The 19,027-nt window shown below is 33.7% G+C and overlaps 3 protein-coding genes across 5 annotated transcripts in view; 1 reads left to right on the plus strand and 2 right to left on the minus strand.

The window, feature by feature from the left end:
* Positions 1-4,545: 4,545 nt before the first annotated feature.
* LOC140450441 (uncharacterized) lies at positions 4,546-6,171 on the minus strand. Its single transcript, XM_072544082.1, has one exon. The coding sequence runs from the start codon at positions 6,169-6,171 to the stop codon at positions 4,546-4,548; it is 1,626 nt and encodes a 541-aa protein (XP_072400183.1).
* A 2,067-nt stretch (positions 6,172-8,238) lies between these two features.
* On the plus strand, positions 8,239-8,649 carry LOC140450442 (protein LLP homolog). Its single transcript, XM_072544083.1, has one exon. It carries the CDS (start codon positions 8,239-8,241, stop codon positions 8,647-8,649), a length of 411 nt encoding a protein of 136 aa, XP_072400184.1.
* A 4,664-nt stretch (positions 8,650-13,313) lies between these two features.
* Positions 13,314-19,027, minus strand: part of slow (epidermal growth factor-like protein slowdown) — a 385,029-nt gene continuing 379,315 nt past the window's right edge. For all 3 annotated transcript variants that reach the window (XM_072542802.1, XM_072542803.1, XM_072542804.1), the window contains one exon: positions 13,314-15,103. In XM_072542802.1, coding sequence (XP_072398903.1) covers positions 14,966-15,103 — 138 coding nt within the window. In that variant the 3' untranslated portion in view covers positions 13,314-14,965. The remainder of the gene's footprint in view (positions 15,104-19,027) is intronic.

The following is a 19,027-nucleotide window of genomic DNA, read 5'->3' on the forward strand; positions in this document are numbered from 1 at the left end:
GGTGTATTTTATACTCTTTTCTTGGAACTGCGAGAAGATGAGAACAAATTTTTTAATTACTTTAGGATGACAATATCCACGTTTGATGAACTACATCATCGGTTAAAAGATTCTCTTCAGAAGCAAAACACGCTTATGCGAGAATGCATTAACCCAATGCAAATGTTGGCAGGTACAATTAGGTAAGTAAAAACACATATGGTGTTGACAATGTGAATGATATTTAACATTAAATGAAATCAATTGAATCTAATGAAATTTGGGAATCACTACACTGTGACTGGGGTGATGCTTTTGTTGAAAGGGGAGACCGCTGCGACTGGTAAGAAGTGGATGGTATTATTGATGAGAACTGAGTGGTTTGTATTTGTAGCACATCAGGCCGTACATATTTCAATGTAACGTATGGTCCTAAAGTTTTGGGAAAAATTTCACCTGGTCTGATTGAGAAGCAAAATGCATTTAACAAAGAAGGCCATGGAAATGAAATGTCATCAGTTATTGACATTTAATAAACAAAGCAGAATATTTTGGTTTGTGCTCTGCAAAATGTCTTATAAAATTGATATTCGTCAAGGTGTTTATAATATGGTTGGGCGAATGTCGAAACGAGATATTGTTAATATTTATCGAGATCAAAACATAAGCAAATCGACAATTTATTGCACAATCAGAGAATGTGAAGAAGGGATACCATGTGTTAACTTGTGTAAAAGTGGCCGACCGCGGATTTTAAACCATATAACAGAGGCAAGACTGATTGAAGCAGCTAAGAACAAAATTGGGGTCTTACAGCGAAAACTGGCCAGAAGATTTCATGTTGGAAAGACTACAGTATACAGGACCCCATCGAGTAACAGTATTATCTACCGGAAAAGAAAGAAAGCTCCAAAATACACAGAGGATCAATTAGAGAGAATTCCGAGATGTTGCCGCGCGTTAAGGCGAGTGCATTTCGTCAACAAGTTGATCGTGATGGACAATGAAAAATATTTTACTTTGTCCAACTCTGAGATGAAGGGTACGATGGGTTTTACACGAACGATTACGAAAATGTACCTGATGAAATAAAATTCAAAAGTAAGAAAAAATTTGAGGACAAAATTTTGGTATGGTGTGCAATTTCTGAGGCTGGCTTTATATCACAGCCCTACATTGGTGTTGTTCGAGGCGAAGCCTTAAACGCAAATATTTATATTCAAAGATGTCTCTCTAAATTGCTTCAGTTTGTGAACACATATCATGCAAATGATCAAATAGTCTTTTGGCCAGATTTTGCTTCATGTCATTACGCGAGAATCACAAGGGACTGGTACGAAACTAACAACATTACCTTTGTACCGAAAGCAGACAATCCCCCCAACCTACCTCAGGCTCGTCCAATTGAATAGTTCTGGACAATATTAAGTCGGAAAGTCTATAATAACGGATGGGAAGCACAAAATCAGGAACAGTTAAGACGCCGCATATATACAAAAATTAGAGAAATTGACGCCGAGGTCGTCCAAAGGATGATGCAACGTATCAGGGGAATTATTAGGCAAATCGAAAATAATGGTCCCTTGTCTGTCATTTGAATTTTGATTTATAATAAGGATAGTTGAGTTAAATTGTTGAATAATTTAATAAAAATATAAGATTATTGTGGTCAGAGTTATATGCTTTTGAAATTTTTCCCAAAACTTTAGGACCATACGTTATGTGTTATGATATGATCGGTTTGTTGTAATATCTGACGTTGTTCATACTGACTTTGGAATGTTTAGATTTGTAGCAGTAGACAGTTGTCTAGGGAGCATCTGCTGTCGTTGTTTAATTGTTTGTAATGTTTGCAGTACTCCCATCTGAAATTGCAATATCTCAAATTCATTGAAACTTTGTAACGAAGGAATTATACCAGCAAAAAAGGATATGCAACGAGCAGGTTTCTCCTTAAGAGCTTCAATCATTTGTAATTCAACAGGGTCTGCTTTACGCTATCTTCCTGTTGGCGTTTTGGAAAATTTGTAAGCATGTAGAGTAGTTACATTGGCAGCGGTATTTTCTTTACAAATGTTGCTGTCGGTGAAACTAGTGTCATATGTTGCTGCTTTTGATAATTCTGATAGTCCAGTGTTAGTTAAACTATCTTCTGTTTGGCGTTCTTCAAATACCGTTTTTAAGAATTGTAACTGCTCGTTATAAATATACTTTTTATGAGTTACTGCCCCAGCTCTCGATCTTGTAGCTATCTTAATTTTTTTACAAGATTTTTGAAACGTATCACGGATATTTCCCCATTTTTTCATCACCTGTTTACCTGCAACAACAAAAAAGCCCTGGTTATTACTACTACAATATTTAGTACAATATACTGTGTTTTGCAGATATCTCGCCAGTGGCTGTACTTTTACGGATCTACACTACAGTTATCGACTTGGTATTTCCACAATAAGCAGCATTGTTAAAAAGGTATGCAATAAAATATGGTTAACTATGCATTCTGAGTGTATTCCCGAACCACAAAAACAATACTGGTTCAGAATTGCCGAAGAATTTCAAAATAGAGCAAATTTTCCACACTGTTTAGGAGCAGTTGATGGAAAGCATAGTCGAATTATTAATATGATAGGTTTAAAGTTCTTCAATTATAAAGGGTACTCTTCAATAGTTTTAATGGCTATAGCAGATTCCAATTATCGTTTTATCTACGTAGATATTGGAAGTTACGAAAAAGATTGCGATTCGATTATTTTTAAGACCTGTTCCTTATGGAAATCCATAAACAATAAGGAACTAAAAATTCCTGAAGAGACGTGGCTACCAGGATCAATGAGGCCTAAAGTACCCTATGTCTTTATTGCAGACGAACCATTTGCACTTGATAGACATCTTCTTAGACCTTACGGTGGACATAATTTAATGACAAAGAAAAAAGTTTTTAATTATCGCCTCTCTAGAGCCCGAAGATATGTGGAGTGTACTTTTGGGACATTAAGTAATAAGTGACAAATTTTTCATCGACCTATTAACTTAAATCCTAATTATGCTGTCGATATTGTGAAGGCTTGTGTTGTGTTACATAACTTTGTTCGCGATAGAGACGGATATGAATCAGAGAATACTTTAACCGTCACGGGGCTTGAAGATATCCCTAGAGCAGAAACTGTACGTGGGAGTATTAACGCAAATAACATAAGAAATATTGTAAGTGATTATTTTCTGACACCTATTGGATCTGTAAAATGGCAGATGACCAAAATTTCTTGTAAATATATAAGTAATATATGCATATACACACCTATATGTTTTTACTTTCGTATTAAATTAAACAATAATAAAGAAATATCCACACAAACTTACCGAACTTAGTTTTGTCATCAGATTTCAACTCCTCAAAGTTATTCTTCAGTTCCCTACAAATTTCTGGCCAAGCACTTCTGGTTTCATTTCTGTCTTTGTATGCTTCGCTTGTCTTGTCCCATATTACAGGTCTTCCATGCACCAAACTTATTAAATGCTCTGTATCAATTTCCACGTCAGCCATTTTTCATAAGTTAATCACAACAAAAATTCCTTCTACTTTTTAAAGTCTAATAACCTTCTACTTTCAAGAAGTCGTATATTCTATTACACGGTTTTTTTGCAAAGAATGCATAGATATGAATGCCCACATTTAATTTGATATCCCACTACGTGCTCGATCGCCGTGTATACGTCAACGTTTGTCCGGGCTTACCCGTGCTTATAGTGCGTATGCCCGGCGACGTCACGGTTCCCGGTTACCGTTTAAACGAGCACGGTATGTGTGGAAGCATCGGTTAATATGTACACTCTTTACCCGTGTAGGGTAGAGTGAGGTTAACTGGACATCTTTTGAAAAAAAAAATTATATTTACTTAGTGTCTGGTTCAAAATAAGCCAATATTTATCCTGTGTTTCGTTGTTATTTGACTAACCATTTAATACGGTTTTTGAAGTTTAATAAATATCTAAAGGAATAAGGGGATGATTTTCGTAATAATCTGCAATTTTGACCAGTTAACCTACCTAGTAGGTTAACTGAAACATGGAAGCGGGCTAACTGAACAGTATGATATACCAAAAAAAAAATGAGTAAAGAAAATAGGGAATTTTCTTAACAACTCTTTATTGAACTAATATAAAGTAAAGTCAAATTCATTAAAGTCTATGTTAAAAGAAATCATTTTAGCAAACCTGGCACTGCTACTTTTTATCGGCAGAGGCAGTTTGTAAATAATATCATCAATAGGAACAAAACCGGGGTCGCCTTCTAAGAAATATCGTGTTTGGTCATGGCGTTCCATAAAACTAACATCATAGCCGTTTAACAAATTGTCATCAATGTGAGCCACATAATGCCTACAGGTTGCATTAGTCTTGCCATAAACTTTTGCAATAGCATAGTCCCCTTTTGAAACTTTGGGTGGATTGGATTCTACATCGTCAAAATCTTCTGGTGAATCGAAACTTTCTTGGTAACTGACACTTTCGTTAGTGGAAGATGTGCTTTCTCTAAATACACGTTTTTTTACAACTTGTGTCTTAGTTTGATTTTTTTTTATTGACCTTTTCTTCTCGAATTCTAGCTTCTTTTTCTAAATTTTCTTTGACAGGTGTGTCCGTTAGTATTAAAGATTTGCGTTTTTTACGTCTAACTTTAGATTTGCGTTGCTTGGCTTTTGGGTGAGGGCGAATCTGTTCGGGAGTTATAATTGTTGACATTGGGGTTTGACAAAGTGGCCTCTTTAATGTTAATCCCGACTGAGACTGTTGAGATTTCGTTTCTGCATCCACTGGATGTTCTTGAATTTGATGAAGACGAACATTTTTTTCAATAATTATCGGAGATATTTGAATTTGTAATGTTTGAGAGTTTTCTTCTGATGTTCCTATTTGACCACTGTTGGACGAAGTCTGTTGTCCGTTCTCTGGATTTGGCCTATCTGTTACATATGATGACAAATAGTCATCATTAGAAAATATTTGATCATTAAACGGCTCTATGCCAGTAGCTCTAAATCCACTGCATATATTTTTTGGTGTGAAAGCTTGAAGGAAAGCTTCTCCTGCTAGATTTGCAACATCATAAATGGTGATAGTCTTTCCCGAATTATTCACCATCCATCTGTCACAAGCGGCACCATAAAATTTTTTTAACGAGGCAAACACAGCCACATCTAGCGGCTGCAGCTTGTGACTGCAGTGAGGAGGTAACGTTAAAAGGATTATTCCATTTTCCTTCGCAAAATCTAGTGCCGTTATGCTTAAGTGACTTTCATGATTGTCGATAATCATTAGTTTTGGGTGTTCCTTTGACGGTCTTTCATGTTGAGCAAAATGTTGCAAAACAGGCAAAAAGAGTTCACTTCTCATCCACCCAGATGGTGTTGCGGCACGTTTGCTTCCAGTAGGGGCTCCGTGAAGCATGTTATCCTTAAAATGCACGCGTGAAAATATAAAGTAGGGTGGCACATACCTTCCAGTGGCGCCAATAATTGCCACCAAGGTAACAAGGACCCCTCTTTCGGCAGAAGTCATTTGCCCCACGCTTCTTTTGCCTGTTGCGGCCAATACTTTTGGTGGTTTGTGCACCGTCGTTACACCTGTCTCATCTAGATTATAGACATCATTGGCATGTAACTTATATCTATTTTTAAGCTCTCTCAGATTTTTGAAAAATGCTTGTACATTTTCTTTATTAAAGCTGGTCGCCCTACTAAGGCTAGTTTGTTCAGGGGTTCTTAATGATAATCTGTGTCTTCCCATAAAATTAAACATCCACTCCCTTCCTGCCATTCCATCCCGAATCCAACTCTCCTTTAAAGTTTTGTTGTTAGCTACAGCAAATTCATATGCCAACCTTCGACCTTGTTTGGCTGACAATCCATAATGAATGTTGCAAGCTTCTTGTAAATATTTTTTAAGAAGCAGTTCTTCGTCTTGAGAAAATACCATTAGGTGTTCATTACTTGGGCGAAAATTAACCGTCCCCAAATCATGGTCGCGGCACTTGTCTACATAACGTTTTAGTGTAATTCTCGGAAGACCAAACTGGATAGCTACGTTTCTTACCGAACGACTATTTTCTAAGACTTCTTTGCAAGCCTGTTTTAATGTTTCTGAACTGTAGGACCTATTGTTTGTCGTTCGTATTCTTTTCCTTGGCATTTTCTGAAACAAAAAAAAATTATAAAGTAATAATAAATAGAAACCAGTAAAAATATTAAGACAAGGCGCTTAAATGATATTTGCTGAGCCAATTTGTTTATTGTTGACTTGGAACCAATACATTTAGACGTGACGCCCACATGAATGATTTACAATTAAATGTATTATTGCAGGTGACCCATAAACCAATTTTAAAAGCAGTTTATCTGCGTACCTCCTTATAGTAGGTTAACTGGACATATGTTCATCTAACCTCACACGGTGAGTGTTCAATTATCCCAACTAGGTAATAAAAATTATAAATAATAACAATTCTAAGAACAACGCCAAATATACTAACTTCAAATAGTGGAATAGATGGCTCATACTTACCTCAAAAACTGTGTACAAAATAACTGGCTAAATTATATTTTAATCTGCTTAAAAATAAGAATTTTCACAGAGCGAAAAATTTACTTGCATTCAATAAAAACCATGTTGACTTCACTGACAATTCCCTGTAGGTTATATAGAAATCTTTAGTGGCCACAAGTAGTGGCTGTTAGAGTTTGCTTTAAACTACATGTGTACGGCTCTGATTCTCTCTAACAGATGGCAGGTACGTTGAAGTGTTCAGTTAACCTACCTGTTCAGTTAACCTCACTCCTCACTCTACCCTACACGGTGCCGTGTAACCGGCGACCGGGTATGTGTGAAGCTTCGCTAAGGGTTGTGAGTGTAAGGGTTCTTCCTTAAAAGACGGTGTTAATAGATATTTTCAAAAAAAAAACAATGACCAAGAAAGAAAATTTTTTTGGGAATAAGAAGTACTCTCTACAGTACCTGGCCAAATTATTAGGCCAAGCAAGGAAAAATTTACTAGGTATATGAAGTTATTGATCTCATGAATATATTTGAAAAAAAAATACTGTTTTGTTCTTTTTTGTGAATATCAACTCTTAGGTAAAAATTCTATGGTCCGATTTTTACACATGAAAGATGTTACCGATACTTTCGTGGAACAAAAAGCTCGAAGAAAAGAGTTTTATTAATAAATATCTTGTTAACAGTAAACTATTATTTCATTATAAATATGTAATACCTATGCTTTGGAAAATTAGATATTTATCTAAAATGGACACAATATTACTATCGGGTAACTATCTCTATGATCTGTTAAAATTAAATTACAATGTGACGATTTTTCCTAGGACCTCATCCAAAGAATTTTTATGGCGCGCCACTGAGATTTACATAATTTTAATTATATCAATTAATTAATTATCATAAAGTCATAGTAATCGTTATAATCATTATTCGTCAGAGTCAGCATAAAAGTAAAAAATATAGACGCATTATGCATCTATAAAATCTTTGATAACAGCATAATAAAAGTAAGTATGTATAAAACCAGATTTTACACCTTCAAACTGATTTCTTGTACCATCTATTGTACCAAATAAGACATGTGAATTGGATCAGGCACATAGATAACTATTATAATGTAGTGACAGTAAAACTTAGCACATTTGCCAACAGATGGCAGCAGCATAAAAACTTATAAAATGATATCTAAGTAAATATTTAAAATACGTTTATTTTATTATGTTCTATTTACATTTACTTTATGCTAACCTTATTACTTAGTATTTAATTACCTTAACAAGAATTTGTCAATTTAAAAGAATATGAATTTACTGATCTCTATTCATTAAATTGCACTACATTCTCAGGTCGTCGTATCTTAGCAGATCTTTATATTGTTTTTTATTAAATTTAAATCTCTTGTTTACCGATAAAAAAATCTGTGAACCAAATCATGATTTTGTAAAAGAAAAAAGTTGTTCATGAAAACTACGCCTTATCAATGTCACTTAAGTAGTCAACGTCAAAGTCAATATCTTCCAATATTGAGGTTATGAACTAACATGCTTTTATATTTTGTAAATAAAAAGAAAATTTGAGTAGACAACGATTTTTTGTCGAGAGTGGCATTAATAAAGTTTAGAACATTAGAAAGTAAATATAAATCACATCTTGTACAATTTTGTTAAATAATCATACTTTATTTTTCTTTAGTACTTCAAGATGGCAAAGAGTTTAAGAAGTAAATGGAAGCGTAAAATGCGCCAAGTTAAACGAGAAAGATACGGTAAGAAAGAACTGGAAAGGCTAAAGAAGACTTTAGGTATAGAAGACAAACCAGGTGAAGCTTCAACAAGCAATGATGCCACCATGACTGATCTATCAGAAGTAATAACCTTTACCACTGCAGACGAAATCAAGAAAAAACGCAAAGAAAAAGAACAGGATAAAGACATAATGGACCAGAGCACAATAGAGGATTTAAAAAAATTTAACGCCAAAACATTGATGGATGCAAATGGAGCCTACCCCGTTTGGGTTCACCCACGGAAAATTAAGAAATCTAAAAAATCCAAAGATAAGAAGGGGAAAAAGTCCAAGGGCAAAGTTTCAAAAAACTCTAAGAAAAAATAATGTGTAATGATTCATTTGTTAAATAGGTAAATGTTATGTTTTTAGGTATGTATGTATGACTTGTATTGTTTATTTTTAATAATAAACATTTATGTTTCTGTAATGCAGAACATAATAAAACAAACTGTCTTTATTTGTTTTGTTATTAATTTCTGTATAGTTACAGATAAATCCCATCACTACAGATTAATCAAACATATAGGTTTTAAAATATAGAGTTGCTTAATATGTCTTTGTATTTTATTTCGTAAATTTTTATAATTGCTTTTGATATAGACTTCTGTCGATGTACAACATCTTTTAATATCTTTCTGAAGCTATTTTTGTTGGATTGTCGACTAAAACTCCCAAACTCTGTTCCTTAGCTTTATTTAATACTCAATATCAATACATAGGTACTAATTAGACCTTACCTCTATTGCATATTTCTACCATGTGCTTCAGCACGATAACCCATACATCTTCCTTGTCTTCCAATGGTTTTCTTGCAAATACCCACTTTGTGTTCAAAATCTCTTTCTGGGATTTTCTCCACTTCTGTCCATGTATTGTTTTCCTCAATTGATTATATTTCCCTCTCCATTGCTTTTGTCCATAAATTCGTATCTTCTCTACCTTCTAACTCTTCTATTGTCTCTGGAACTCTTTCTATAAAAGACATCAAAAGCCATATATAACTCATAGTCACTGTATTTCTCTGGTATTTTTACCTTTCTTTTGTGCCCTTCAGTTAAAATTACATTTTCTCTGTTTGTTTACTTGTACTCTCATATTCTTCTATTTCATCATCACTATTTCTGCTATATCAATTGGATTATCCAGTTGTACATAATCCTGAAAATATGATTCATTATTTACTAAGTGATCTGTGAATCCTGAATCTACATTATTTTCCTGATTGTAACTGTTGTCTCCCATATCTATGTATTTTTCTTGCTTTGAAGATCCCTGTCTTGATTGGTGACTACCTTCTCTCTGGCCTCTAAAACTCTTAACTCTGAAACATCCTCTCATTTGACCATTTCCTCTGTATCTTTTATTAAATTCTCTCATAGGTGCTCTATTATATATCTCTGCATTCACTCTACAATCCTTTGCATATGCTCTGACTTGTGACATCTATAACAAACTACGGTTTTCATTAAAAAAAACTGCTGGTTTTTCATATTTTGTAGTACTGGATGAAGATGCCTTCTTGCTTTCCACTTCTGCTCGAAGTTGTTTTTTCTTTGCCATTTCAATTGTTAACTCTTTTGGATCTAAATGTTCTAGAATTGCAATAACTGTTTCGAAGAATGGTGGCATAGAGAGTAGTAAGTTACATACTAAATCTTCATCCCTGATTTCCACTCCTGTTGCTTTCAATTGTCTTGTTACATCATTGAACTCACTAAAAAACTGCCCCAGATCATATTTTAATTTCTTTCTCAAAATCATTTGTCCAGGTAGTTTTCATATCATTCTTGCAAAGCATGCCACATATTCTAAGCTCTTGGTTTATCTCGTTATACATTGTACAATTATTGACCTACAAGCTCTATCTTTCTGTTTCACTGCTAACTTTTGTGACTCTTCTGCATAATTTTTCTCATAGAACTCCGTAATAATCCATTGTTCTTTCTTCTTTTTCTTCCAAAATATCTTTAATTCTATATTTCCATGGAGAATAATTGGCCCCATTCAAAACTTCAATATTAAATGTATTCTTTTTCTTTACAGTACTTGCCATATTTTATTTCAATAACCTGTCAAGTATCTCCTTTGGTTTATATTTAAAGTACCATTTTCCCTACCATAATCTATTTCTAATCCAAGAAAGTTTTTTAAATGCTCCTTTATCTTTAATTTCAAATTCTTTAATTATAGAATTTTAATATTATTTGCTATCTTTAATATTTTGTCTTAGTTTAAATTATACCATCCAAAAAAAAAATGTAATAATATAATAAATTTCCTGTTCATCTATCTAAAAAACCACACATGTGATTCAGGTTGTACTTGTAAGTCTTTTTGGGAAGTGCAACAGTCGCTATGAGCATCAAGATAATTTAGTACCTAATCAATCCTTCCATATTTATAAAAATTTACAAGGTTCTTATTTTAAATTAATCCATTGCAACTGGTTCGTTTTCACCTATTTAGTTACCATTCAAACAAAACATGGAAAATTGCAATATGCAATTTTTAATGAACATACTGATTCATAAGAATTTTTTCCAAATAACCATATCCATATTCTTTTCTTGAGCCCATGTTCATCCTTTAATGGCATAGGCCTTCTCCATTTGTTTCCATTAATGTCTATTCTAAGTAGTTCTCATCCAGTGCTTGCTCAAAATATGTTTGATATAATTTGTCCATGATATCAATTATCAGTATTCCAAATTGTATCTCTCAAACTGATCTCAAACATTGCTGTCTCTATCACTCTTACGTTTTATTGAGCTATTCCAAAGTTTTCTTCATAATTATTGTCCATATCAAATTTATCTCTGTGTGGTATATTAAACCTACTAGCGCATTTTCTTATAAGTAGCCACCTACAAGCTGATTTATGTAACCACTATTCATCAATTGCAGTCATGTAGGAAGATAAATTTAGTTATATGAGTATTAATATGGAGATGGATATATTTCTTAAGGTACCATCTTCAGAGAAGGTTGGCAATAATATCAGCAAAGTAATGTCTATGCTATTTACGGTTTGGTTTTCTTCAGATCTCAAAGTTAAAATTATTCAGAAAAATAAAGATCACAAAGAATATCTTATAACTCAATTCCCCATTCTCTTTAATGAGTTTTCTGCATTAAGGGCTCAATTTAAACACTTAAAAATAATGTTATCGATATTATATTGCATTAACTGAATCATCTCTCAGGGACAATATTACTTATAGTTTTTGGAAATTTGTTGGCAATAAAAACATCAAAAAATCTAACATACAATCAGTTTTATACTATAATAATATCACTGCTTCTACTTGTTAAGACTTTGTTAATTTGTTTGCTGAATATTTTTCAAAAACTTATAGTGATAGAGACTGTCTTTTGCAGGATAATATTTTAGCTTAGGTGGCATCAATTTATCACAATTTAGTATATTTATTTCAGCCATTTATGAACAACTGTCTACCTTATTATCCCTTATTAAACACTGCAGCTTTTTATTTTCCAGGCCACTTTTTCAAATTTTTAATGTTCCAAAAAAGAGTGGGATATTTCCAGCCTGTTGGAAAAAAGCTTTATTACTCCCATACTTAAGTCTGGAGATAACTCTCAGGTTAACAATTACAGATCAGTATACTTAGTTGTATTCGAGAGCCTTGTTTGTGAATATTTAGGTGCTAGCTTAAAATGCTATTTTGCAGACCAACAATTTGGATTTATTCATTACCTGTCAACTGAGCTTAATCTATTGAATTGACTAATTTTATTTTGGAATCTTTAGTAAACCATAATTAAGTTATTATCTCACATAAATAATACAAATAGTGCATATTCAAGGCTTCCAATCGAGTGAGATAGAGGTACCATCTGTTGTACCTCAAGGTTCGCACCTAGGTCCTCTTTTCTTTAATATATAGGTAGGTGAATGATATTATTGTCTCCTGTTTTGCCCATTCACACTCTTTCATGTTCACAGATGATTGAAAACTTTAAAAGGAGATCATGAATATCTATGATTACTACGACCTGCAAACAGATTTGAGCCACTGGTGTGAAATAGAAATAAATGGTATGGAACTCAATGTAAAAAACTGACAGTTAATGGTCTAAAGCTTGTCTTCTAGGGTCTGTAACCCAAGTTGGTAAACGACTAAACGAGATCTTTCAAACTTTTCTCATATTTAGTAAAGTAAAAGTTTAATAATAATGGTTTAATATTGTCAATACTTGCCCCCTTATTTTTTCCGCCGACAAATAGCGCCCTCTAGCCGCATCATACGGACTTTGACTTTTAGGTTATTTAATAGAACTCTGTGTTTGTATCCAATATTATAACTCAGGAATACACCTTGGCGAAATGGGTGTTGCCTACACTATAGTCAGCATAAATTATCTTTATTATATTTAAGGTTTAAAAAGAATATACATAAGTACATCGACGGTGTCCTTACTTTTATTCAATATTCTTTACTTCCAATACGTTAATACATTAATATTTATAGTCTTTTAATCACAATAAACGGAATTGGCAGGGTTTTGTCCTGTGGTCTAGGTCTAGAAATAAACTCAACAACGGCCGAAGGCATAATGATGCGGAAAGCGACGAGAAATGTATTACGTACTCGGAGTTTTCCAGCCATATCATCAGGGCAGAAATGACAAAACCATATTATTTATCTATGGACAAAACTTGATATTACTGATCATGGAGTTCGGATAACAAATCGTTGTAAATTGGAGAAATCTTTGTATTAAAAACAAGTACGGATCATCTTTAAAAATTGCTATATACCTACCTAAAATGTCAACAACTCGGAGGGACAATAGATAGGGACAATGCCATAAGGAAATAAGCAGATAAGATTCTAAGACTTAAGGAAAATATTCTACTTTATCTTCACTCCCTTCTCACACTTCGTAATTTTAAAACAAATAAAACAAATTACAAGTAGAGTCATAGTAACTACACCGATATAATAAAAAACATGAAGTTGTAAAATTATCTTGTCATATATTTTATTTAATAAAAGTTTACAATAAGTTGGCAGTACTACATTCTATACAGAATACAGCTAAATCCTACTTAAATATTATACTTACTCAAAAATATCACTTGACAAGGACAATATAACAAGAAAGTATTACAAATTTATTTGAAAAGCTTTCATTTTTCAAACGTTGTAGAAGTTTTTTTAAAAGTATAACAGTATAATTTTTAAAGCTATGTAGCAGTATAAATAAACCAAAATGCTTAGGCGGCCACTATTCCCCCTTTCCCCATATGTCTGAAAATGATCGAAAAAGATTATTTGATCAGTTCTGGACTTTTACTTGGAACAAAAAACGACTTTACATCGATAATTTAGTAAAAGTTATTCATACAAATAAACAAAGAGATAGGAAAGATCCAGAAAAATCTAAGAGAGTCAATACTATTATTTACCATCTAAAAAAAGGCGAAGATATGATCAGAGTCTGTAAAACGTTATTCCTAAACACTTTTTCGTTGGTAAATCATGTATTGGGAGTTGGAAGGTTCAAACTAGAGAATGCCAGTAAACAATTAAGAACAAATATTAGAAGAAATCCATTTGAAATTAAAACTTTTCAGGACTTTTTAGATGGTTTGCCCAAAATGCCGCCCCATTATTGTAGAAAAAGGACAACACAGACATATAAACAATCGGACATTTCATCCAAGCAACAGTTTTACAAAATGTACACAGTTTATTGTGTGTCAAAAAACATAAAGGCGTTATCTATTGCGACTGTTATAAACACTCTTATAATACGAAAAATATCTATCTTTAAACCAAAGAAAGACTTATGCGAAATTTGTAATGGATACACGTTGGGTTATATTGAAAAAGAAATTTATGAAGAGCACATAAGTAAAAAAAATGAAGCAATAACGGAGATGGAATCTGATAAAAAAAAGAAAGAATTAGTCTTTATTGTCGATCTTCAAGCTGTGCTTTTGGCACATCATCTAATTATTATAAGACCAAACTCTGCGTTCACAACTGGTGCATTTATGATATGAAGCATAGTGATGGATATTGCTTTCTGTGGAATGAGACTGAAAGAGGATTGAATTCTGATGAATTTGGTACGATTTTGGTGAACTGTCTTATGGACAAAGTAATTCTAAGAATGGGAGAAGAAAACATTCACATAATGTATACTGATGGGTGTTGTTATCAAAACCGAAACATCACTTTAAGCAACGCTCTCGTTAACTTTACTTTGCTACACAATTTGACTATCGAACAAAAATGTTTAGAAGTGTGCCACACACAAATCGAAGTCGACAGTATGCACACAATTATAGAGAAAAAAACTTAAAAATCAATAATTAATGTTCCAGCTGAGTATATTACCATTTGCAGGAAAGCGAAGAAATCAAAACCTTACATAGTTTAATACATTCCATAAGGACAGAAAGGTGTTAAAAAACTTTTAATTTTTAAATTAATTGGTATTTTTGGATTTTATTATATACCATGGTAAAAGCACCGTTGTTCGGAGGTAAAACCGTATTAAGTGACTTCTCAACCGATTCAATAAATTTGAGATACTTCCTTATACCTAGCTAAAAATTTACATATACACATATATCTTTTAACTTAAAATAATCAGTCACAACTTCTCAAATACAAATCTTGTTGTAAAAGGCACATTTCTTTATTCTATCATATTTAAGTACTAGTTCGTCGACTTTTTCGGCTTTTTTCTCGATGGAGTTTAGTTTTGTCTTGAAGACGTACATGTCGTTCCTGTAGTTCTCCTAAAAAATATAAAAGGGTAATTGTTAATTTGATAAATTACCAAGAAATAAATGGTCTACTGTTAAATTTAAATATAAAAACAATTAATGCAAAAATGTAATTTAACATAATTTTGGCAAAGAATGTATTTTTTACTCAGTTATTTCTTATCCACACTCCCTGGTTTTGCTCTGTAATATGTTGAACATTTCTTTTAATACAGTGGCTGTTCTTCCCAGATTTAGCCATACGGCTCACACTCCCTCTAAGGGGAAAATTCACTCATCCCAGATACCTACGGTATCAAAAGGATTGAGCTCTGGTGGGACTCTTTCCGTGTTATCAAGCCCTAGGTGACTTGGTTTACTGGAGCATCTCACAAAAATTTTCGTACACATCTGGACGTCTCAAGGAGTACAGCTTTCTGCATGGCCTTATAAAGATGTTCATTTAAACCCAGCTATTTGATGTTCGCTAGAAGGTTTTTGGGAATAACACCAGTAGTAGATAGAATAATAGGTACTGTCTGGGCAGTTTCCATTCATCATTGTCTCCTGACTTGTGTTTCTAGATCTCTATACTTGGCGATCTTTTCGTTGTATTTAACACGCAAATTATTGGTGTTAGGTATCGCCACATCAATAAGTGTTGTTTGCCTGGTAAGTTTATTAACTAGTATGAGATCTGCTCTATTATGCGCCACTGGTTGGTCTGTGAGCACAGTGCGATCCCAGTATAGCTTGTAGTTGTCATTTTCAAGCATTCTGTCAGGGACATATTGATAATAAGGAAGATGGTCGGTTTGGAGAAGTCCCAGTTTGTTAGCTAGTTCTTGGTGGATAATCTTTCCTACTGAGTCATGGCGTTCTTTATAATCAGTTCCGACAAACGCCTGGCAGTCCCCGGTAAGATGTTGGATGGTTTCTTGGGCTTGGCATCCATATCGGCATTTGTCATTTTGGACTTGAGGATCTTTAACAATATATTTCAGGTAATTTTTAGTTGGAATAACCTGATCCTGAGTGGCAAGTAGAAAGCCCTCTGTCTCGGGAAACATCTTTCCTGATGTCAACCAATAGTTCGACGCTGTATTGTCTACTATTAAAATTTAGTATATAAAAACAATTATTGCAAAAATGCAATTTAACATAATTTTGGCAAAGAATGTATTTTTTACTCAGTTATTTCTTATCCACACTCCCTAGCTTTGCTCTGTAATATGTTGAACATTTCTTTTAATACAGTAGCTGTTCTTATTATTAAAACAAGATCATATGCTACACATTGATTCATGCGATTATATATTGAATCTTAATGTGGATATGGATGAGGAATTGAATACCCATCCAATAAACATAAACATAATTCTAATGTATGCCCCAACATCAAGCAGCATCGATAATGACATAGATTTATTCTATTCATATTTACATCTAACGAAAAACATAAACAAAAAAGGAGAATGAAGCCAACATAATAATGGACGACATTAACGCCAAAATCGGTAAAGGGAAAGTAGAAGATATTATAGGGAATTATGGTCTAGGAATAAGAAATGAAAGAGGAGATCGATTAGTACAATATTGTCAAGAGAGAGAACTAGTCATCACAAACATGTTTTATCAATTACCACCAAGGAGATTTTATAGATGCAGTGGCACCAAGAGACAACGAAAATAATCTGATAACCAAATCGATTACATTCTTTTTAACAGAAGATTTCGATATGGGATTAAAAGCGTGAAAACATATCCAAGAGCTGATGCAGACTCCGACTACAATCTACTTCTTGCCAACGTTAATATTAAACTGAAAAGACAACAGAAAAAAGTCAAATTGAGACTAGATTTGTCAAAGCTCGAGGGTGAAAAATATCAACAACAAATAAATAAAGCAATCGCACCAGCATTCACAGAATCTTCAAAAAAAAAAGATATTAAAAGTGCCTGGAAAGAAATGAAGAAGGCTGAGGAATATCAGCGATTGGGCTAACCTCAGTGTTAAACAAATATTTAACGTTGCAAAAGATAGGGAAGCGTTTAAAGCAGTGATCGCCATTCTTCGTTAGAAGACGGCATAATAAGAAGAATGTGGATTTTACTTAGGATTTCATACAGCTGTATGAAATCCTAAGAAGCAAAAACATCGACAGTCGCGACATTAATATCATATCCAGGTTGTACTGGGGACAAACAGCAAAAATCAAAATTGATAATGAGTTAACCGAATAAATTGAGATTCGTCGAGGTGTGCGTCATGGTTGTGTGCTTTCTCCACTATTATTCAATATATATATAGCGAAACAATATGTCAGGAAGCGCTCCTAGAGCAAAACATTGGTATGAACATTAACGGAGAGTTAATTAACAATATACGATACGCTGATGACACGCTAATAGTAACAGATAACCTAGCAAATTTACAGTATTTAATTAAAAACATAAACACCCATACCAAAAAGTATGGTCTAAAACTGAACATCAAAAAGACTAAATTCATGATTGTAACAAAGAAGCTATACACCAATGTGAATTTAACCATAAATAATCAGCCAGTTATAAGAGTTACGTCCTACAAATATTTAGGGGTTTGCTTCACTGATACTAATGACCAGACAAGAGAAATCAAGAGGCGAATAGAGATAGCGAGACAATCGTTTGTCAAAATGAAAAAGTTCCTATGCAGCCGGGACATAAATATAAACTTAAGAACGAGAATGTTAAGGTGCTACGTATTCTCCGTTCTGCTGTACGGCATGGAAGCCTGGACACTGAAAAATATAAACATCAAAAACATTGAGGCATTCGAGATGTGGTGTTACCAGAGAATGTGGAAAATACCATGGACAGAAAGAGTAACAAATCAAGATGTTCTGCTGAAGATGGGGAAGGAATGCGAAGTCATAAAAATCATACAAACGAAAAAACTGGAATATTTGGGCCACATAATGAGAGGAGAGAAGTACTCTCTACTTAGACTTATAATCCAAGGAAAAATCTCGGGAAAGAGAAATGTGGGACGTAGGAGGATTTCCTGGTTGCGAAATTTAAGGGTGGTATGGGTGCAGTTCAATACAGTTGTTCAGAGCTGCACCCAACACAGTAAAGATTGCTGTGATGGTAGCCAACCTCCGATAGGAGACGGTACTGCAAGAAGAAGGATTTTACTTTCTCGTAAAATCTTCTCCAATAGTGATGGGCAAAATGACTCATTTGAATGTTTCGAATCATTTGAATACACCCACTGTGATGTTTCGAAACAATGATTCGAAACATTGAAACAATTGACACATTTTACCCGATACTGTAACTTCATATGTTTCATATCATAACAATTCAGTGTCGGTCCCTTTGCAAGGATACAATATTTCGTGCAGATTCATTTTCTGTAAAACACGTAACAGCAACGTTATCAAAGTATTGTTATGAGGATTGTTGAACTATTAGGGATTTGAGCTTGCTAAGCACAAATTTATTGTTTTAGGTGTAGGTTAGATACATATGTTTAGTCTGGTTTTATTTAATTAGGTTTTTTTTCCTCGGTAGTATAGGTTTTCAATACCATTTTTAAATTAATACTAATCATTATCAGATCTAACACGTAAAGACTCGATGTTTCGAAACAGTAAACATTGTATCGAAACATAGAAACAGTTCTGTGACTCAACTCATTGCTTCGAAACATCGACTCACTAGCCAACACTATTTTCCAAATATAGTTGATAGAGTTTCACCTTGTCGTAGGCTTTCTTCTTTTTAGGGTACCTGTCCGTTCCGAACGTTGGCGATCATTCTGGCTATGACGACTTTGTTGCTTGTTATATGGAATAGCTGTGTTAAGGTCTTTCTATACCATGCTCTTAGATTAGCAAGCCAGGATATTCTTCTTCGTCCTGGGGCCTTTATTCCATCAATTTTACCTTGCAAAATGCATTGAAGTAGCTC

This window comes from Diabrotica undecimpunctata, chromosome 9 (genome assembly GCF_040954645.1).
Source record: "Diabrotica undecimpunctata isolate CICGRU chromosome 9, icDiaUnde3, whole genome shotgun sequence".
Taxonomy (NCBI): domain Eukaryota; kingdom Metazoa; phylum Arthropoda; class Insecta; order Coleoptera; family Chrysomelidae; genus Diabrotica; species Diabrotica undecimpunctata.